A 22,173-nucleotide genomic window follows, 5' to 3' on the forward strand; every position below is an offset into this window, starting at 1 on the left:
GTAACTCTAGGAGTAAGCGGCCTGCACAAGTGGGGCTCCTCCTAGAAGAGGGGCAAGGGGTGGCTACTTGCCCAGGAAGAGGAGCCCCAAATCTGGCAGAAGGGAGCCCCAGCACAGCACTTGGCAGGCTGCCCCTTGGCTCTGGGCCCCGTGCCTCATTCCCACTGTAGCGCCAGCCACCCTGTGCTCCAGATACTTGTGGCCATGGCTGATTTCCCAAACTAGAAACCGGTGAGCATCGTGAGGATAAGAGGGAAGTTTACTGTCTCTGAGTCCCTAATTCATTTCCACAGAGTTGGTAGGAAGTACAAGTCAACTGAATGAATGATTTTTTTTTTTCCAGGGATGATGCAGAAGGAACCTGATGGTAGCTTTCAGTTACCATCTATGCAAGGCCAGTTTATCAACGAATGTCCACCCACACAAGCTTGTGTCCGGGAACATTTACTGAGCATCTACTCTGTAGCTGGCACTGGAGGAAGCCATGCTTCCTCGGAGCAGTGGTCTTATGTGTGTGCTCAGCCCACAAAGATTACACAGCATGCTCAACTCAGAGCCACATTCAAGCCTCATGCCCACCACATGCAAGATACAGAGGATGTGGCTCTTCTGCAAAGGGGAAACTGAGGTTTACAAAAGTTGCATATGTCATACCCCGCTCTCTCCGACAGTATGAACTCAAACCCTTCTGTAAGTTAAAAAATCTGGCTTGAAAAGAAAAAAATACACATTGAAAAAACAGAAACAGGCCAGGCACAGTGGCTCACGCCTGTAATCCCAGCACTTTGGGAGGCCGAGGTGGGTGGATCACCTGAGGTCAGGAGTTCAAGATCAGCCTGGCCAACATGGTGAAACCCTGTCTCCAACAAAAATACAAAAATTAGCCAGGCATGGTGGTGAGCGCCTGTCATCTCAGCTACTTGGGAGGCTGAGGCAGAAGAATTGCTTGAACCCAGAAGGCAGAGACTGCAGTGAGCCAAGATCACGCCATTACACTCCAGCCTGGGCAACAAGAACAAAACTCCGTCTCAAAAAAAAAAAAAAAAAAAAGAATTTAAAAAAACAGAAACAAACAAAAAAGGATATTTAGTTGTCCCTTGAACAGCATGGGTTCAGGGGTGCCTACCGCCTACACAGTCGAAAATCCACATGTAATTTTTGACTCCACCAAAACTTAACTACTAATAGCCTACTGTTGACCCCAAGTCTTACAGATAACATAAACAGTCCATTAACACATATTTTGCATGTTGTATGTATTACATACTATATTCCTACAATAAAGTAAGCTAGAGAAAAGAAAATATTAAGAAAATCATGAGGAAGAGAGGACACATTTCCTATTCACGAAGTGAAAGTGGACCATCATAAAGGCCTTCATCCTTATCTTCACGTTGCGTAGGTGGAAGGGGAGGACGAGGAGGCATTGGTCTTGCTATCTCTGGGGTGGCAGAGGTGGAAGAAAATCTATACTTAAGTGGACCCATGTAGTTCACACCTGTGTGGTTCAATGGTCAATTGTGCCCTGAGCTATACTGGATACTTCCATAATGACCCACAAGAGAGAGACCCCATCCTATCTTCCTTCTCTGCAAACTGCAGGGTTCAGAGAAGGGTCACTGCTCTGGTTTTCCACTGTAACCCTTTAGAGCAGAAATGAGTTTCACAAGTCAGGTAACCTACACACCAGCAAGAATCCCGTCCCTTGCTGGCTTCCTTCATTCCAACTCAACACCCTTTAAAGGCCTCACCAAGGGCTGAGGGCAGGAGGCCAGGAGAGAAAGCAGAAACACTCCTGTCCTGCCCTATATGTATATTTGGAGACTCTTGTGCCTAATTTCCCAAGGCAGAGAGCACAACCCCACAGAACCAAATGTGTTCTAGACATACAAGGCCAGGCCAGGAGCAGATGGAAAGGAAGACTTCATTCCACCATTTGATCAGAGCCGTCCGTCCTCCTCACGGTGAAGGTGATCCCGTCGCTTGCTGGGTCAAAACCCTTCAGGGCGACCCACTGCTTTTAGGACAAAGTCCCAACACCCCAGCACAATCCACAAGCTCCCTCGCAGCTTGCTTTTCCTGTTGCCCTTTCCCCTTTTAGACCCTGAGCCCGTGTGCATCTGGGTCCTCGCTTCCAGAGATAGGGCTATTTGCTGTCTTTGCTCGGCTTCCCCTCTACCTGGAGCACCCTTAGCCTTGTCGTTCTGGTGAACACCCCCATCTTCTAGAGCTCAAACATTGCCTTACCTGGGATGTCCCTACCCTGGAAACCAACCCTTCTGTCCTCCCTGGTTGCTGCCGCTGCACCCTGCAGAGCACCTGTCCTGTCCTTGCTGTGTTAGGTGCTGGGGATTCAGAGACCAAGGTGGGGGCCTCCCAATGTTTATGAAGCCCAGCCTCCTGGGCAAGTATTATATCCTACTTATTATCAGGAGTCAGTCTTCCTTATTTATCACATTATTTAATCAATATTTGTACAGAGCCTTTTTGTTGACAAACGTTTTCACACATGCCATCTCAGTTAATCTCCATGTCTTGGGAACTATGAGTGTTCACTTCCAAATCTTTGAAAAACCCAGCCAGATGCAAAGCAAATGCACAAGGTTAATAAAACACCTTCCCTGTCATTTTCTGCGAGGCCATTAGCAGTAAAATATCTGGTAATGTACCGCAGTCAAAGACCATTTGAAACCATGAGGCAGCTTTGAGATCCTGTCTATATTTATGTGACTGAAGTCTACCATGACCTGGTTTGGCATTTTAGGAAAAAATGATTGCTCGATTCACTCTGCTCCTCGGGAACGTGAAGCCAGATGGGAATCTGTGAGGTTCTCTTCGGAACCTGTAGACCTGAGGTGTGTGAGCCTGATCTCTCAAAAAAAAAAAAAAAAAAAAAAAAAAAAAAAAAAAAAAAAAAAAAAAAAAGGTAAGTGCTATGCTCAGAACATTTGGTGAGTATCCAAAGTCTACAGAGCAAAAGCTTGAGCTCTGTCATGGAGACTTTGGTGTGAAGGTTTTCACACTGGATTTGGGTTGAGCATCATGAAGTGGGTACTCTGGGGTGGGGGTGCCTTCAGACGGGTCATCTCTCCCTGCTGGAAAATACACTGTTTGCATCCTATGCACAAGCTCGGGAGTGAATGACTACAGGTGCAGGGGCTCAGCCCAGCCCCACTTCAGATCAAATAAATTAGCGAATTGTCATAAATAGAAATTACACTAATGGAAAGACTGCTTTAAATGATTAATGAGCCTCTTTGCCATGACTTTGTTTTCTAATTTGCATCATGAACTTTCAGAACGCTGATGCTCTTGCTGCTCTCATTTCAGTAACTGCCCCCAGCATCTCGGCTGAGCTCCCTGGTGTCAGAGACCCAACTGGACAGAAGACGTCACGCAGTGGGGTGTGCTGCCAAGAGGAGAGGTCTGCAATTGGCTCACTGCTGCAAATCTTGCTTGGGTGAGACTATTCCAGAGTCCCACAATGGAGAGCGGGTGACATCGACAGAGTTCTGCATGGGGCGATGGGTACCAATCTGTGGTGAGACCTAGGAATGCTGCCATCTCCATAGGCTTCCTCTGGTACGTGGGGATAATGCGAGGCCGTGGCAGAAGCCAGAGGCTCTTGTGCTCTTCCTAGATGGAGCTGAGCACATAGCACTGAGGGCAGCAGTTGCCCGTGCCTCCTGCTCTGCCACGGACCAGCTGGGTGACCTACAACAAGTGAGGTGACCTCGCTGGGCCTCCCTGTTTTCTCATCTGTGCAACGTGGATAAAACTACTTCAGAGAGTTGTTGTGAAAGTCAAGGGAATAAATCTATATAAATCGCCCAGAACGGTACCTGGCATCTACTAAGTGCCATATGGGTTTTAGCTGTTACTTAAGCTCTGCAATTTTATGATTCGATTACATAAGCTACGCATGCGCACAATAATCATCACGATAAAAATACAGAGTGTGTATATGTCCAACATGTACCTGATCACACAAACACAACGCACGTCAATCCGTGTGCGTGTTCACACACACATTCATGCACACACATGAAGATGGAAACGGTGCCGTGAATGCTGGGAAAGGCCCTTCCCCACTCTCATGATCCAGATCTGAAGTCTGTGTTGCCTATGTGTCAAACCCTGACTACTTTCGAAGTCATTCCAAGGTGTGCAAGGCCACCAGATTTGGATTTGGGGGAGGCAGCAATCAAATCTGTGCCTTTCCCACCTTACCCCCCAGCCCATCGAAGGCCAAACAGCCAGGGCAATGTGACGGCCCTGTTGGCCGGCAAGGCAGGATGTCTCTCTGTGGCTGGCAGGGCTTCCCTGCCACGGGAGATTAAAGGCCTCAGAACCACGTTATTACAAACAGCTATAAGAGCCAAATTCCCTCAAGGCAGATACAAAATGCAACCCTGCATTTTACTTATAATGATCAAGGAATCAGCTGTACTGATGGCAAGAGCCATTTATAGTAAAATTCATTTAGAGAAAACTATTTCTCCAAACATAACGATTAGAAAAACACAGTGTGCTACGTTTTTAAAGAATCTTGTTTAAAGACATTTAATTTTTTTCAGGAGATATGACGGAGCTAGCTCCATTAGGAAGCATGTCTGAGAATAGGCCAGAAGCCACTGTGAGAGGTCGAAGGGTAGGCCCACACAGCCCAGGTCAAGTGCTTGAGTCCCGCCTCTGTCCTGAAATGGAGGAGAGGTCAGCTGAAGGCAACTCCTCCTTACTGGAAAGAAGGCAGTCTTGAACATGGAGAACAAAGCCCAGTGTGACTGCATTCTAGGTGGGATCACCCAAACAGGGCCACTGTGCCTAAAATCCTTAAGCTGTCCTGCTTGTGAAGCCCAAATAAAACTGACAAATACCGACGCCACTGTGGAACCTCTTCACTTTGCAGAGGGTGACTGTTGTCTGCAAGACTCAACACCCCTCGGCAATGCACAGCCTGAGACCCAAGCTGTGCTTGGGCTCCCTGTGCCTGGGAAGGCAGCTGTTCGAGGACACGAGGCCCTCTGTACCGAGGTCATGGTTACACTGTCCACATCCCTCCATTCTCCAAGTCATATCTGTTCATTTGGCCTCTGCATTTCACAGATATTCCACTCCCATCCCCTACACTGGGTATCTAAAGCTGTTTGCCTTGGGCTTCTCCAGCCTGTGCCTCACTCTCAAAGCAGCCAAATTGGTTAAAAATGCTCCTCCAGACAGAACGGAGGAGGCGGATGCTTATCAGCCCGGTGGGAAGAGATTGCCCAGACGGCCCAGGTCATTCGCCTTCATGGGGATCAAACTGTTGCACCCAATTATTCCTACTCCAACTCACACAGCTGGATTCTGATACCTCAGCAAGACTTGCACCAATCCCTGAAATGCTCTCCAAAGGGTGATTTGCACAAAAACAAGGATAATGAAAGGGTGAGTTGACCCTAAGCTTGCCTAAAGCGTGCCCCTCTCCTGCTTCCACCATAGACGGTCTGTGCAGGGCTGCCTCTGGAAAAGGAGCCAAGCGGTGATGCAGACTCATCTTGTGAGTTGCAGCTCCTTTCACACATTCATCATGGCACTAGGCATAGCGCAACTGAGCTGGTAGCCATTCTGTTTGCTGTGTCATTGAAATGGAAACTATTCATTTAACAAATCATTTTAGGCTGGGCATGGTGGCTCATACCTATAATCCCAGCACTTTGGGAGGCCGAAGTGGGCAGATTACCCAAGGTCAGGAGTTTGAGATCAGCCTGGCCAAAATGGTGAAACCCCATCTCTACTAAAAATACAAAAATGAGCCAGGCATGGTGGCAGGTGCCTGTAGTCCCAGCTACCCAGGAGGCAGAGGTTGCAGTGAACCAAGATCACACCATTGCACTCCAGCCTGGGTGACAAGAGTGAAACTCTATCTCAAAAAATAAAACAAAACAAAAAACAAACAGTTTTCATACCTATGTGCTAGCTATAGGTACCTGGGCAAGCAAAAGAGAATACACACTATCAGAGCAAGGTCCACATCTGATTTTGAGCATCTGGTGTGCCCTGGTGTTCAGTCCAACCTCTGGCACATGGTAGCTCCTCAGTAACAGCTGTTGGATGAACAGGATTCCACCTGACCTCAAGACAGCACAACCTAGCAAGGGAGAAAACCTGCAGAAAAAACTAATTTTTTTAAAAGTACTACTTAAAGTACATTTTTAAGTACTACTTAAAGACTATAACTAACAAGAATAAAGTACTGGGTGTCACAGGAGCCCAAGGGAAGGGGCTGTTGCAGCCAGGGCGAGACAGGAGGGAGGCTGATGGCAGAGAAGGCTCTGAGGAGCAGACAGTGAGGTCCCTTCTGAAGGATGAGTGAGGAGGACCTCACCTGAGGTCAGGTCGCAGCGTGGCATGAGGTCTTCCAGCAGGAAACGGGCAAGGGGGATTCACATTTGCTGATGCCTTCCAGGGCCAGGAGCTATGTCTGCACCTTGCAGGTGTGACCTCAGTTGAAGCAGTCAATGGGAAAATAACAAGTTTTGGGATCCTGACTATCCTTCTAGTTGCACAATATCTGGTGAGTTACTGAACTTCTAAAATTTACTTATTTTTTTTGAAAGGGGTAGATACTACCTGCTTTGCAGATTTGGGGTAAGGAAAATGCTTCTGGTCACCCATAGGTGATCAGAAAGCCCGATGATTCTTAGAACTCATCCTGACAGCAACGGTCTGCAGCAGGTTTTGTCACACCAGCTGCACAGTTGAGGACGTGGCCCTCAGGTCACATGGCCTCCCCTTCTGGATGCTGGAAGTGGCAGGGCCAGCCTCTGACCCTAGGCTCCAGTCCTCAACAATGTGGCATCATTAGTCCTACCCCAGAGTCAAATATAGAAGATTTCTAGATCATGTGGTAAAGGCTATTATCTGCTATTAACAGAGTTCACAGAGAGTTTGCTATGCTAAGGTTTCCCAAGTTATGTAAAATTGTCCAGTATTGGTAGCTGGAGGGTAAGAAGAAGCTTAAAAGAAGAGGGTACCAAGGAGCTGAAAGGAAGGGTAGGTTTCATCCAAAAAAGCATTGCTGTATAGCAAATAAGTCTGGCTCTCTGGGCCAGACGCTGCCTGTACCAGGAAGAGATGTCCCCGCCCTCCAGGGAAACCACACAGACATTACAAACAAGCATGCTCTTATCAAGCAGGAGAGGTCTGGGTCGAGGGGCTGGGGGGAAGGAGTCTCTTTAAAATCAGCAGGCTGATGTGGGCAAGAAAGCCTAGGAAATGTGGAAGAAAGGGCTTAAGAGATTTGCGAGCATTAGGAGTCCTTTGTGAAAACTTTGATCCTGGGATAGAATAAGGATAAATGCACGAAGACAGTAGAAGCCCTCCACCTTGGCGTATGCATGACAGGGAGGGACACAGGGAGAGTGCTTCCCCTGAGTGTACCACAGGAGCAGGGACTCGCCCTGTGCAGCTCTGGGGAAGTAGAAGCCCTTGCGGTCCCCACTTTGTGATGAGAACAGAGAAACACAGAGAGAAGGTGGCCATGACCAAGGTCACCCGGGGCAGGGACTGGTGGGAGAAAGGTGGGAACCTGCCTGTGTCTGATCAGGTTTCCCGGCCTCTCATGGGATACACGGCCCCAGGCTTGGTGGCAGGTAGTGAGGACAGCTTGCTATACAGTAGCTAACACATAGCAGCCACGTAAGAAGTGGTTTTCATAGTCATAATAACAAGAAGAATGATAAACAGGGTTTAAGAAAAGAGATTTCCTAAAGAAAAAAAGGGTATCCGGCTGGGCGCAGTGGCTCACGCCTGTAATCCCAGCACTTTGCGAGGCCGAGGCGGGCGGACCACGAGGTCAGGAGATTGAGACCATTCTGGCTAACATGGTGAAACCCCATCTCTACCAAAATACAAAAAAATTAGTCAGGCGTGTTGGTGCACACCTGTAGTCCCAGCTACTCGGGAGGTTGAGGCAGGAGAATCTCCTGAACCCAGGAGGCAGAGATCGCAGTGAGCCGAGATTGTGCCACTGTATTCCAGCCTGGTGACAAAGTGAGACTCTGCCTTAAAAAAAAAAAAAAAAAAAGGAAAAAAAAAAAGAAAAAAGGAAAAAAAAGAAAAGAAAAAAGGGTACCTAACCCATTAACTCATCTAGTCCGGCCCAGCACCAGAATGCGAACCCCCCCGGAAGCAGGACAGCTGACCACCCTGGGCCACCTCCCCCACAACAGGTCACCCTGTCCACAGCAGGGACAGGACCTCGTGTCCGGCCAGTGCCTTGGGACACGATCCTAGGTGTCTTCATGGTAATTTCTCTGGCCCTGGGCTCCTTATGATAAACCTGCCCAGTCTCAGAGTGGGAGAAGGGGCTGGTCAGCAGTGCTGGGGGCTACTCAGAGGCCACCCACAGCCCTCCAGCACTCTAGGAGGAGTGCCTGGGGGTGCCCACTCACACACGGGGGCTGAAGGAGGGGACAAGAACAAGGAGGCTACTAAGTTTAACCCTCTGTTTCAACAGAAATTAAGTAGGGAAGGACATGGGGGAGGGGCAGGAGGGAAAGATGGGAGAAGAGAGGATTGGGAAGGAGAGGGGAAGGGACAGGCGCTCAGAGGCCACCCCCATCTGAACCCTGCAGATTCTCGGTGATGAGTGGTCGCCTTTGCACTTTCCTCCCATGCCGCTCCCTTTGTTCAAGCCCTCGTGGTCCCTCGACGCTTTTTTCCTGGGTGCTCCCTTTGCTCAGGCACTCCTGGTTCCTGACTTAGAGCTGCTCATGCAGTGGCTCCTCAACCCACTAGCGTCCCTAGGGGCGCTTGCGTCTTTGCAACCCACTTGTCACGCTGTGGCCAGCGTGGCTTTCTAAGACATCAATCTGGCCATGCTCATAGTCTGCCTTCTGGGTCCCATGCCGAGGACAGCATGGCACATGCTGCGCCCTGGGCCCTCTCCGTCTCGCTCCGTGACCGGGAATGGGCTGAGATCTCCATCCACTCCTGAAGGCTGCGACCTGAGGGAAGCTCCCATCAGCCTCATAACGCTGCACTGCAAGTACCCAAGTCTGTATCTTCCCCTCCCCTTCGATGGGGGCATCTCCAGGGCTCACCTCCTATGAACAAGCAAATCTGTATCCTATCTGTCATTAACAGGTGAAGAATGGGGCGAGAGCTCCCGGCAGCCCTGGGCTGCCCATCGTGTCATTGTAGATGCTGCGTAGACAGGTGTGCATCTACCCAGCGCAAGATCCCCAATTTCCTTTAAAACACATCTACCCAGACCCACGTACTACAGGTGGGCAATTGCTACAACTATGGATGGGTGTCAAATTAAGCCTCAATGTTCGCACAAAGTTGAAAAGTTTAGAAAATACTATTAAAATGTATAATGAAATTATTAGCCAATTCAATCTTTGGTCTTTCCATCTGCTTGAATTCAGGTTTACAATAGCAAAATTCTGCTATTCCTCTGATGCCAGATGTCATTAACAGATGAGAGTGGGGAGGAGGGAGAGGAGAGGGAGAGAAAGAGAGGGAGGGAGGGAGGGAGAAAGGGGGAGAGAGAGAGAGAGAGAATGTCCTTAATGTTAACTCTCTTTCACTAAATGTGCCTATAGGGACAATCAAGCTCTCAGAAACGTCCCATCAGAAAATGCATGGGGCAGGTGTGCCCAGCACATGGTAGGCAATAAATAAATATGTCTCATGTGAATTATTAAGCAAATATACAGAAAATAGAGAAGTCAAATGCAAAGACATTTTGTACTTTTTTGATCCTGGTTTTCAAAGAACACAAGAGTTCTGTGGGCCACTATCATCCCATTTGAAGGCAGCATGTGCTGGGCGGGGACTGCAGGCTGCGGACAAGCTACGGGGTGCAGGAGCTGGCCGCGCCACTTTCTCTTTGTGAAGTGGAGTTGCAGTTTTCATCCGCAACACAGGAAGACGGGATGATGAAACCACCCCGGGAGTCAGGTTGCTGACAAGGGTGACACGGCCCAGGGCAGCACCAGCCCAGGGTGGTGTCTTGGAGGCAGCAGCTCTGACACTAGCAGGATGCCCCTGTGTGCCCAGCACAATGAGACCCTGGGAGGGGAGGGGAGGGCTCAAACTCTGTGAAGTGTGGGGACACAGAGGTCAAAATCCCAACCATCCTAGGGCTCTGGCTTTTATCTGAGCGGAGAGAGAGATCATTCAGGAGAATGAATAATCTGCCAGGCACACCATGCACCTGCCCCTTCCTCCACTGGTGCTGCTGGCGCTGAGCTGGGGCTGCATCAGACCCATCCAGGACCGCTTTGCTCTGCACTGGGCTCCCGGCCAGATGCTGAGTCTCTGAGACCGCGAGTGAGAGATGCCTCCTGCCTCACATAGAGCCTCTCCAACCCTCAGCCTATCAGAAAGACCAACAGAAAGACAGAGAGATTACCAGAAACATCGGCCTATCAGAAAGACCCAAGATCCAGCACAGACGCCAGGAGGTGGGTGCCAGGGGTCCCTCCTTTCCCCAGCCTGACAGCATGGGAGTTGTCTGCGGAGCCTTCTCATTTGAAGTCTGAGACTTGAGGGGTGAGCACTTTGCCGGCAAACTTACCTGGGTTGGTCCCTGGCCCTACCCCTCATGGCTGAGACTCAATTTCCTCCATGGGAGCCACAGTGCTGGTCAGGGAGATGTGGAGGAGATAAATGGGGTGACGGGTGGGAACCAGTCTGACTTGCTCCCTTGCTATGGCATTTTGCTTATTAAGAACTGGCTGAACCCTGACTTTGTGCTGAGCTCTGAGGGGAATGCAAGGGAAAGACAACTCCCATTATCCCCACCTTTCTACTTCTCTCTGTACCAGAGACAGACGCCTGTAACTCCACAACAGACTGTTCCTGTTCACTCTGTGAGTCCCCAAGCACTCTGTTTTTCATGTCTGGTTCACAAAACCTTCTATCTACATGTAAAGTCCTTATTTTGTCACAAACTCTTTGGAGACAGTGAGTCTGCCAGGCCCCAAATCCCTTTAGCTTGAACAAAGGAATTGGCCTCAGGTTCTGGAACCTATGCTGTGTAGAGTGAGGACCCTTTCGGAATCCAGGAGGCCACCTGGAAGGATCCCAGACCACACAATGGAGCAATGTGTGTATTCCCATGTCTGCAGAATGTGTGCGTGACTGAGGTCATTAACAGACATTCCCATCAGGGCTGCCCCTTCCCTGGAGATGGGCTCTCATGCCTCAGTATTTTGGGGCTATTTCCTACCTTTGTCCCTGTAATAAACTTCTATCCACTTTCAGCAGCCACTCAACAACTTCACCCCCTCTATGAAGCCTTCCTTGAATGCCCCCACCCAGTGGCTTCTGAACCTACAGCACTCGGCAGGGGGCTCTGTCCTTGCTCCCCAGCAGCGTTTAATTCCCAGAGGACACATCCACTTCCTACTAGACAAACAACTGCATGGAGACCTTGTCTTTGCATCTCAGCCTTTTAAATGCCTTGCAGAACGCCTGACTCAAAAGTAGGTGCTCTCCAAAGATGGCTGAACAAACAAATGAGGGAACCTGGGCTTCTCCAGAGCGCTGGGTCAGTCAGCAGAGTGTCTGCGAGGAGTCAGGCATTGATCTGAAGTCCAGACTAGGCTCCGTGACTTTGTGAAACACTGTGTTTATAGCATGAAATCCTTCTGAAAACTCTCCCCGCCTTTTCAAAACGGCATCTTCATGCCTCGGTAAGCTGTACAATCCGATTTCAGTTTCTCAGACAATTGCACTCGTGTTTTCAGCTGTCAGTCTGTGAACCCCCCGAGCCCGGCACTGATAGGTGGCCATTAGAACCTGTCACTAACATGAATATCAACACTGGCAAGAAGCATGTGATCCAAAGACTAGAGCACCACCGGCTCCGAGAAGACCTTTCCTCGTCCCCAATCAATACTGCTCTGAGTCGGCCTTTGAAGCGTTAAGAGGTTAAGGAAATGCCAAGCCTTTGGTCCACATCTCCTTGCCACAGCATTTCTAAGCTATCTGCGGTGAAAATTCAATAGCTAAGACCCTCATAGGTCTTTCTTAGAGGTCAGAACCCTGAGCAAAGGTGCCCCCAGGCGCAGGTGGCACCTGGAAAAGGATATGATTCTCCAGCAGATGCCCAGCTTACTGTGGATCTCCAGGCCTCGGGCTTCCCGCCGCTCTTCCTCCAGCTGCTTGGGGTTTGCAAATTGCCCCTTCTCCCCAGGGGACTCCGGGAAACTCTCAAAGTTGAACTTGTCCACTTGAATAGCCATTCTACGAGAAAGGGGAAAACACAGCAGAGAATTCATCAGTAAGGCAATTTCTGCCGGCTGTTGGAGAATCAGCACATGCCAGCGTGAGACACTATAATGAATCATTATCGTTAGTAATTCATAATGGATTCATTCCAAGAAAATGAAATAATAGACTCCCAAGGTGGCCCTGACTTCAGAGCTGGTTCAACACACAATTTGGAGCTGAAGACACAGTCATTGCTTCAAACCTCTGGGAAGACCTGTGTTACCCCAGACAAAAATTTCAGTTCCATAACACAGCAAGGCAGGGAAGAACCAATGTGCCATAGACAGTGAGCTGGACGGCGACTTACAGTCCTGTGCAGACAGTCATGGAGAACGCTCACAATTATTTAACCCTGGGGACCCATCGGCCCACTGGGAACTTCCTGTTTATCCTCTGAGTGCTGCCTGCCTCCTCCCCCCACCCTTTCCTTCTCAGGCAGGTGGGCGTGCCCCTCCCACAGCCCCCCTCAGCTCTCATTTAGAATGGTTGTATTTACCCAACGTCTGTACCCTCATTGTATCTAGGAAATAATTAGCTTGCATTTGATTTTACAGGTTCATAGGTGGAAGGGACTTGCCTTGTCTCAGATGAGACTTTGGACTGTGGACTTTTGAGTTAATGCTGAAATTAGTTAAGACTTTGGGGGACTGTTGGGAAGGCATGATTTGTTTTGAAATGTGAAGATATGAGATTTGGGAGGGGCCAGGGGCAGAATGATATAGTTTGGCTGTGTCCCCACCCAAATCTCATCTTGAATTGTACTCCCATAATTCCCACGTGTTGTGGGAGGGACCAGGTGGGAGATAATTGAACCATGGGGCCAGTTTCCCCCATACTGTTCTCATGGTAGTGAATAAATCTCACAAGATCTGACGGTTGTATAAGGGGGAGTTTCCTGCTGCCATCCCTGTACAACGTGATTTGCTCCTCCTCGCCTTCTGCCAGGATTGTGAGGCTTCCCCAGCAATGTGGAACTGTAAGTCCAATTAAACCTTTTTCTTTTGTAAACTGCCCAGTCTCGGGTACGTCTTCATCAGCAGTGTGAAAACAAACGAATACAATGACTGAGGGTTCATCAGTCAACGGATAAGAGTAGGCATTTTGGGCCAGGCACAGTGGCTCAGGCCTGCAATCCCAGCACTTTGGGAGGCCGAGGCAGGCAGAATCACTTGAGGTCAGGAGTTTGAGACCAGCCTGGCCAACATGCTGAAACCCTATCTCTATAAAAAATACAAAAATAAGCCAGGCGTGGTGACACACACCTGTAGTCCCAGCTACTCGGGAGGCTGAGTCAGGAGAATCACCTGAACCAAGGAAGTGGAAGTTGCAGTGAGCCGAGATTGTGCCACTGAACTCCAGCCTAAATGGCACAGCGAGACTCCGTCTTAAAAAAAAAAAAAAAGTCGGCCTTTTTTTTATTATTGCATAGACTGTGCTGCAGCCAAAATATTCAGCAAAACCATGCTCTAATTGGCCTCTGTGGCTAGTCCCTTGAACAAGCAAGAAATAAGAGGACCTGCTATTAAGGGGATATAAAGACAGGATTCAACCCAAAGAAGAAGTCTCGGTCTCCAGGACAGCTTGGGAAAGAACTACTGCAGTGTCAATAAATCTCCAGCATTCGCCCTGAGGCATGATGTGTGGGACTGAGCCCCATAAGAGCTAGAGACACTCCCCGTAAGCAGAGAACGGTGCTTTTGTTGCAAAACATGGTTTTTTAAAAAATCACCTTTACTATTATTTTCCGGTTATCTAAGTAGATAGCTTAAACAGTTAGAAGACAGAAAAAGCATAAAAAAGAAAATAAAAGCATTCAAATATTATACTCTAATGTTAATATCTTTACAGTCTTTTCCCTAAGTATTTGTATTTAACATAGCTTAAAAATCACTACATACATATTTATAAATCATGATGTATCATATACACAAAGAAATACACCCACACACATAGTTTGAAGTCTTGTTTTATTCCTTTAATATGCCATGAACATTTTCCCATCATTAAAAATTAGTCTGCGAAATATTCTATCTTAGGGTGTATCGTAGCCTACAGAACGGTTCTCCTACTTTTTGGACTCCCTGCTCTTTTTCATGTTTTAAAAAAATGACTGCTGTAGAAAAAGGCCTGACAAACATCTTTGTGCTGAGTGTTTCTGCCTGCACTTATGACTGACTCTCAGGAACTGTTTCCAGAAGTGGAGCCACTGATTCGAGGGTGTGAGGTGCTTCAGGCTCAGAGGCCGAGTCTTCTAGAAGCTCATCCCTGAGCAGCACAGACAGGCCTGTCTCCCTCTCTGCACCACTGCCAATACTGGTGATGATCAGTTTTTAATCTCTGCAGTAATAGGCAAAATGCCACTTCACTGATGTTTTAATGTGCAGGTCTGAATTCCCCCTGAGGTTGAACATTTTTTCAGAAGCTTACTAACCATGTCTCTTTCTTCTCTTGTGAGTAACCTACCCGTGCAGCGAGAGCTTCTAATTTTCCAACCAGCAAAAAGTTCCTCTTACTTCCCCACCTCAGAGGCAGATTGAAGCAAACTAGTGCTCTCTTCAAACAAAAGGTCAGACTATTTCCTAAGTTTTGCTAAAAAGGCCAGCTTAAGTTCACTTAAGGAACTAACAACTTTCACCTCTCAGTTGAGTTTGACAATAGTCCCCTGTACCAAGTTCTCTTCCTGTTGAACACAGAAGGGAGAAGCAGCCAGCAGGCAGCTCCCTGGGTCAGAGCACACACTGGCTGCTGCGGCCACTGGAACTACATTTGTGTGATTATCTGGGGGTATCTTTCAAACAATTTCTGGTTAAGTAATCATCACACTCTATTACCCCCCCTCCAACCTTAAAACTGTAGCCAACTCTGCCCATAAAACAGAAAAGGGAAGAAAACAAAACGTAAGGAGCACGTGCTGTGTGCCAAGCCCAGCCCTGGGTGTTCTGTGTGCATGCTCATCTTTTTTAACTTACAGCCAGCCCAGGGAAGGCGGTGCTCTGCTCCATGTTACAGATGACAGGCTGCAGCTCTCAGTGTCCAAGCCATCTGGCCCAACACCACGGAGCTAGCAAGCCTGGCTCAGAGCCTGTGTCAGACTTCGTCCTCTGTGTTTTGTCTTGAGTTTTACTTGGCTCTGCTTTGCTTAGGCAGGGCACCTAATGAGAGATCATTTCTTGCTTATGCTGTTTGCAGAGCAGCATGGGACAGAGACCCTGGAACTGCAGACCCTGCCCCGAACAGGCCTCTGCTGCTTGTGTGAACGGCCAACCGCTTCCCACATTTATAATCACCCTCTCCTCTGCAGCCCTGGGATGGGCGACAAAGGCAGCATTCCTTTTCCTGCAGTGACAAAACTGCCCTACCAAGAAACTGAGTGACTCACCTAAGGTCAACCAGCTTCAAGTCCTATTGCCGGAATTCCGAGAGCCAAGGATGAATTCCCCAAACCAGAGGAGCTGTACCTAATACCTCTATCCACCTCTAATACTTCTATCCATGTGGTCCCAGGCACAGCCCCTAAACCTGAGCCCCCTTCTCCTGGTTCCTCCCCACCAGGAAGTGACGGCAGCCCTGTGACTGTTAACCTGGCAAACTGCAAGAGGTTTTCCCATGGAGGAGTCCTCACACCTGAGGTCACCTCTGCCGGAAGACACTGTTGCGTTGAGTGCAGCAGCTGCAAGGCCTGCATCATAGAAGGTGAGAGCCCCTGGCTGGCTGCCCTGGTAGGTGACCTTGCTCTAAATTCAGTGGCAGCACTGCCAGAACTTTGAATGAGAGCCAAGGCCATTAGGTTTGAGGCTTGTCACTCCTGTGGAGAGTAGAGCTCCCGATGATGGTGGGTGGCTGGAGAGATGTGGACAGGGTGTCTGTCCCACAGGGAGTGCCAGAGGACATGTGGGGTGGTGGCACTTGGCTGAGAGGCTCACAGGGAGAGGACCTGCAGGCAGGGATACCTGGGCGTTGGAAGATAAGGAAGAAACCCAGGGCCACCAAGGGGCCCGAAGTTGAGACCACCTATTGCAGTCATCTTCCAGAGGGGAAGGGCGGAAGGTGCTGAGGTGTGGCTGGCAGTGGCCTGTCCATTATGGTGGGTACTGGGTGGCAGCACAGCGGGAGATGGCGGCAGGCTTTGGAGCCCACCACCTGGGCTGGATGCCCAGCTCGGCGTGGAGGTGACTTTGGGGTGAGGCCTGACACTTCCCTGAGCATCTCTGCAGAATGCAGTCAGCGCTACCTGCACCTAACAGCTGGNCATGATTTGTTTTGAAATGTGAAGATATGAGATTTGGGAGGGGCCAGGGGCAGAATGATATAGTTTGGCTGTGTCCCCACCCAAATCTCATCTTGAATTGTACTCCCATAATTCCCACGTGTTGTGGGAGGGACCAGGTGGGAGATAATTGAACCATGGGGCCAGTTTCCCCATACTGTTCTCATGGTAGTGAATAAATCTCACAAGATCTGACGGTTGTATAAGGGGAGTTTCCTGCTGCCATCCCTGTACAACGTGATTTGCTCCTCCTCGCCTTCTGCCAGGATTGTGAGGCTTCCCCAGCAATGTGGAACTGTAAGTCCAATTAAACCTTTTCTTTTGTAAACTGCCCAGTCTCGGGTACGTCTTCATCAGCAGTGTGAAAACAAACGAATACAATGACTGAGGGTTCATCAGTCAACGGATAAGAGTAGGCATTTTGGGCCAGGCACAGTGGCTCAGGCCTGCAATCCCAGCACTTTGGGAGGCCGAGGCAGGCAGAATCACTTGAGGTCAGGAGTTTGAGACCAGCCTGGCCAACATGCTGAAACCCTATCTCTATAAAAAATACAAAATAAGCCAGGCGTGGTGACACACACCTGTAGTCCCAGCTACTCGGGAGGCTGAGTCAGGAGAATCACCTGAACCAAGGAAGTGGAAGTTGCAGTGAGCCGAGATTGTGCCACTGAACTCCAGCCTAAATGGCACAGCGAGACTCCGTCTTAAAAAAAAAAAAAAGTCGGCCTTTTTTTTATTATTGCATAGACTGTGCTGCAGCCAAAATATTCAGCAAAACCATGCTCTAATTGGCCTCTGTGGCTAGTCCCTTGAACAAGCAAGAAATAAGAGGACCTGCTATTAAGGGGATATAAAGACAGGATTCAACCCAAAGAAGAAGTCTCGGTCTCCAGGACAGCTTGGGAAAGAACTACTGCAGTGTCAATAAATCTCCAGCATTCGCCCTGAGGCATGATGTGTGGGACTGAGCCCCATAAGAGCTAGAGACACTCCCCGTAAGCAGAGAACGGTGCTTTTGTTGCAAAACATGGTTTTTTAAAAAATCACCTTTACTATTATTTTCCGGTTATCTAAGTAGATAGCTTAAACAGTTAGAAGACAGAAAAGCATAAAAAAGAAAATAAAAGCATTCAAATATTATACTCTAATGTTAATATCTTTACAGTCTTTTCCCTAAGTATTTGTATTTAACATAGCTTAAAATCACTACATACATATTTATAAATCATGATGTATCATATACACAAAGAAATACACCCACACACATAGTTTGAAGTCTTGTTTTATTCCTTTAATATGCCATGAACATTTTCCCATCATTAAAATTAGTCTGCGAAATATTCTATCTTAGGGTGTATCGTAGCCTACAGAACGGTTCTCCTACTTTTGGACTCCCTGCTCTTTTCATGTTTTAAAAAAATGACTGCTGTAGAAAAGGCCTGACAAACATCTTTGTGCTGAGTGTTTCTGCCTGCACTTATGACTGACTCTCAGGAACTGTTTCCAGAAGTGGAGCCACTGATTCGAGGGTGTGAGGTGCTTCAGGCTCAGAGGCCGAGTCTTCTAGAAGCTCATCCCTGAGCAGCACAGACAGGCCTGTCTCCCTCTCTGCACCACTGCCAATACTGGTGATGATCAGTTTTAATCTCTGCAGTAATAGGCAAAATGCCACTTCACTGATGTTTTAATGTGCAGGTCTGAATTCCCCTGAGGTTGAACATTTTTTCAGAAGCTTACTAACCATGTCTCTTTCTTCTCTTGTGAGTAACCTACCCGTGCAGCGAGAGCTTCTAATTTTCCAACCAGCAAAAGTTCCTCTTACTTCCCCACCTCAGAGGCAGATTGAAGCAAACTAGTGCTCTCTTCAAACAAAAGGTCAGACTATTTCCTAAGTTTTGCTAAAAGGCCAGCTTAAGTTCACTTAAGGAACTAACAACTTTCACCTCTCAGTTGAGTTTGACAATAGTCCCCTGTACCAAGTTCTCTTCCTGTTGAACACAGAAGGGAGAAGCAGCCAGCAGGCAGCTCCCTGGGTCAGAGCACACACTGGCTGCTGCGGCCACTGGAACTACATTTGTGTGATTATCTGGGGTATCTTTCAAACAATTTCTGGTTAAGTAATCATCACACTCTATTACCCCCCCTCCAACCTTAAAACTGTAGCCAACTCTGCCCATAAAACAGAAAAGGGAAGAAAACAAAACGTAAGGAGCACGTGCTGTGTGCCAAGCCCAGCCCTGGGTGTTCTGTGTGCATGCTCATCTTTTTTAACTTACAGCCAGCCCAGGGAAGGCGGTGCTCTGCTCCATGTTACAGATGACAGGCTGCAGCTCTCAGTGTCCAAGCCATCTGGCCCAACACCACGGAGCTAGCAAGCCTGGCTCAGAGCCTGTGTCAGACTTCGTCCTCTGTGTTTTGTCTTGAGTTTTACTTGGCTCTGCTTTGCTTAGGCAGGGCACCTAATGAGAGATCATTTCTTGCTTATGCTGTTTGCAGAGCAGCATGGGACAGAGACCCTGGAACTGCAGACCCTGCCCCGAACAGGCCTCTGCTGCTTGTGTGAACGGCCAACCGCTTCCCACATTTATAATCACCCTCTCCTCTGCAGCCCTGGGATGGGCGACAAAGGCAGCATTCCTTTTCCTGCAGTGACAAAACTGCCCTACCAAGAAACTGAGTGACTCACCTAAGGTCAACCAGCTTCAAGTCCTATTGCCGGAATTCCGAGAGCCAAGGATGAATTCCCCAAACCAGAGGAGCTGTACCTAATACCTCTATCCACCTCTAATACTTCTATCCATGTGGTCCCAGGCACAGCCCCTAAACCTGAGCCCCTTCTCCTGGTTCCTCCCCACCAGGAAGTGACGGCAGCCCTGTGACTGTTAACCTGGCAAACTGCAAGAGGTTTTCCCATGGAGGAGTCCTCACACCTGAGGTCACCTCTGCCGGAAGACACTGTTGCGTTGAGTGCAGCAGCTGCAAGGCCTGCATCATAGAAGGTGAGAGCCCCTGGCTGGCTGCCCTGGTAGGTGACCTTGCTCTAAATTCAGTGGCAGCACTGCCAGAACTTTGAATGAGAGCCAAGGCCATTAGGTTTGAGGCTTGTCACTCCTGTGGAGAGTAGAGCTCCCGATGATGGTGGGTGGCTGGAGAGATGTGGACAGGGTGTCTGTCCCACAGGGAGTGCCAGAGGACATGTGGGGTGGTGGCACTTGGCTGAGAGGCTCACAGGGAGAGGACCTGCAGGCAGGGATACCTGGGCGTTGGAAGATAAGGAAGAAACCCAGGGCCACCAAGGGGCCCGAAGTTGAGACCACCTATTGCAGTCATCTTCCAGAGGGGAAGGGCGGAAGGTGCTGAGGTGTGGCTGGCAGTGGCCTGTCCATTATGGTGGGTACTGGGTGGCAGCACAGCGGGAGATGGCGGCAGGCTTTGGAGCCCACCACCTGGGCTGGATGCCCAGCTCGGCGTGGAGGTGACTTTGGGGTGAGGCCTGACACTTCCCTGAGCATCTCTGCAGAATGCAGTCAGCGCTACCTGCACCTAACAGCTGGGAGGGTTTGCAAGTTCTTAGCACCAGCAGCAGGGTCTACCATCACCAGCCCACACTCCATGACCAGCTGGGTGCCTTGATAGCTATGTAACGATTTTCTCAATGAGCAAGTTGCTTTTCATAACAACAACAAAGCAATGACACCGTGATGCCACATTCATGCCACCGTCCTCACCACTTGGCCCCCATGGCCTCAGAAGCCTGCCCACCTGCAGGTGTGGTTTGCATGCAGTGGCACATCCCTCCTCGCCCTGGGTTTAAGCTTAAACACACAGGTGAGGTCTTATGTTGGGGTGAGTGACACATCAGAGAATATTCATGCAATTCCGCATCAGAACGTATCCAAAAAGTGATTCAGAACCATGGCTGATGCTCTGACAAGTCACAGCAAAGTGGTAGGAAATTATTATCTTTGGAAACTGCGTGGAAAAGGTGAGTGAGGAAACCTGTGCAGAACTAACGGTGAAGTCACCTGCCTCGTCTGCAGTGGGTGTTGGCAGGAATGGCCTTTTGGGTGGGCTCCCAGAGAGTGGCGGTGCCAGGCCTGGCCCAGGGGTCTGCCCAGTATGGTAACAGCCTTTGAGTGATGCATTTTTGCTAGAGTGGGTTCTAATGTTATTATTTTGATTTTTTTTTTTTTTTTTTTTGAGACAGAGTCTTGCTTTGTTGGCCAGGCTGGAGTGCAGTGGTGCAATCTCTGCTCACTGCAACCTCCACCTCCCGGGTTCAATTGATTCTCGTGCCTCAGCCTCCCGAGTAGCTGGGATTACAGGCGCATACTAACCACACCTGGCTAATTTCTGTATTTTTAGTAGAGATGGGGTTTCACCATGTTGCCAGGCTTGGTCTCGAACTCCTGACTTCAACTGATCTTCCCACCTCAGCGCGCGCGCGCGCGCGCCTCCCAAATATGGGATGACAGGCATGAGCCACCATGCCCAGCCTTGTTTCAATTTTTAATAAAGTAAGGACTTCATTGGCTCAAGCCTGTAATCCCAGCACTTTGGGAGGCCGAGACGGGCGGATCACGAGGTCAGGAGATCGAGACCATCCCGGCTAACACGGTGAAACCCCGTCTCTACTAAAAAAATACAAAAAACTAGCTGGGCGAGGTGGCGGACACCTGTAGTCCCAGCTACTTGGGAGGCTGAGGCAAGAGAATGGCGTGAACCTGGGAGGCGGAGCTTGCAGTGAGCTGAGATCCGGCCACTGCACTCCAGCCTGGGCGACAGAGCGAGACTCCGTCTCAAAAAATAAATAAATAAATAAATAAATAAACAAATAAAGTAAGGACTTCATGCTGAGGACAAGGCGTATTACCCGCTGTTCATGTCTGACCAAGACAAGAATCTGAGTCTGGGCTCCCAGTCCAGGATTCTCTGCAGAACAGGAGGGCTTTTGCAGGGGACATCAGGGCAGAGACATCTTCACCGAATGGGCAGAGGGAACAACAGGCCAGTCCTCGCCACAGCTGTCTGCTGAACCAGAGAGCAGTCTTTGGTCCTGGGCTGGGAGCTCTGCGAGGGAAGGGCTGTCTGAGTCACCTGCGTCTCTTCTACACAAGCTATAGCTTCTCTATACCCAACTTCCTTTTGGAAAATAAGATTCATACTAGCTGGGTCACTGGTCACTCTGTGAGGCAGGGGCTTGTGCGTGTAAATGTCCTTGGCACTTTGAAATGCTCTCTAGAGATTCGCTAAAGGGAATAGATTTAAATCCCAGATGGAGGAAAGGACCAGGCCCACACAAATCGTCCAAGGCAGGACTTCAGGGGAGCTTATATTTAGGTCAGTGCAATTACTTTTGTACAGGCCTAGAAAACACACAATCAAACTTTGGCTCTTCTAGGAGGCTTGTCCAACTACATAAACCCCCTCAGGACACTGTCCTCCTGGAATAGTCACATTCGCTCACAATTTTAAAGTTCTTCACAAGGTGCAAAACACTGTGGTTTAGTTTTTAAAATCTGATTGAGGCTGATAAACCCCATTTTGTAAGATTTTGTGTAGATTAAATAAGATAGATGGTGGATACAAATGGTCAGCGAAGTATCTGGTACATAAATAGCACCCTATAAATAGTG

At 48.9% G+C, this 22,173-nt stretch overlaps 1 protein-coding gene across 7 annotated transcripts in view; it reads right to left on the reverse strand.

The window, feature by feature from the left end:
* TRAPPC9 (trafficking protein particle complex subunit 9) overlaps positions 1–22,173 on the reverse strand; it is a 745,023-nt gene that overhangs the window by 166,458 nt on the left and 556,392 nt on the right. For all 7 annotated transcript variants that reach the window (XM_017895132.1, XM_017895131.1, XM_017895130.1 and 4 more), the window contains one exon: positions 12,090–12,243. In XM_017895132.1, coding sequence (XP_017750621.1) covers positions 12,090–12,243 — 154 coding nt within the window. The remainder of the gene's footprint in view (positions 1–12,089; positions 12,244–22,173) is intronic.

This window comes from Rhinopithecus bieti, unplaced genomic scaffold (genome assembly GCF_001698545.2).
Source record: "Rhinopithecus bieti isolate Rb0 unplaced genomic scaffold, ASM169854v2 scaffold_25940, whole genome shotgun sequence".
In the NCBI taxonomy this organism is placed as follows: Eukaryota; Metazoa; Chordata; class Mammalia; order Primates; family Cercopithecidae; genus Rhinopithecus; species Rhinopithecus bieti.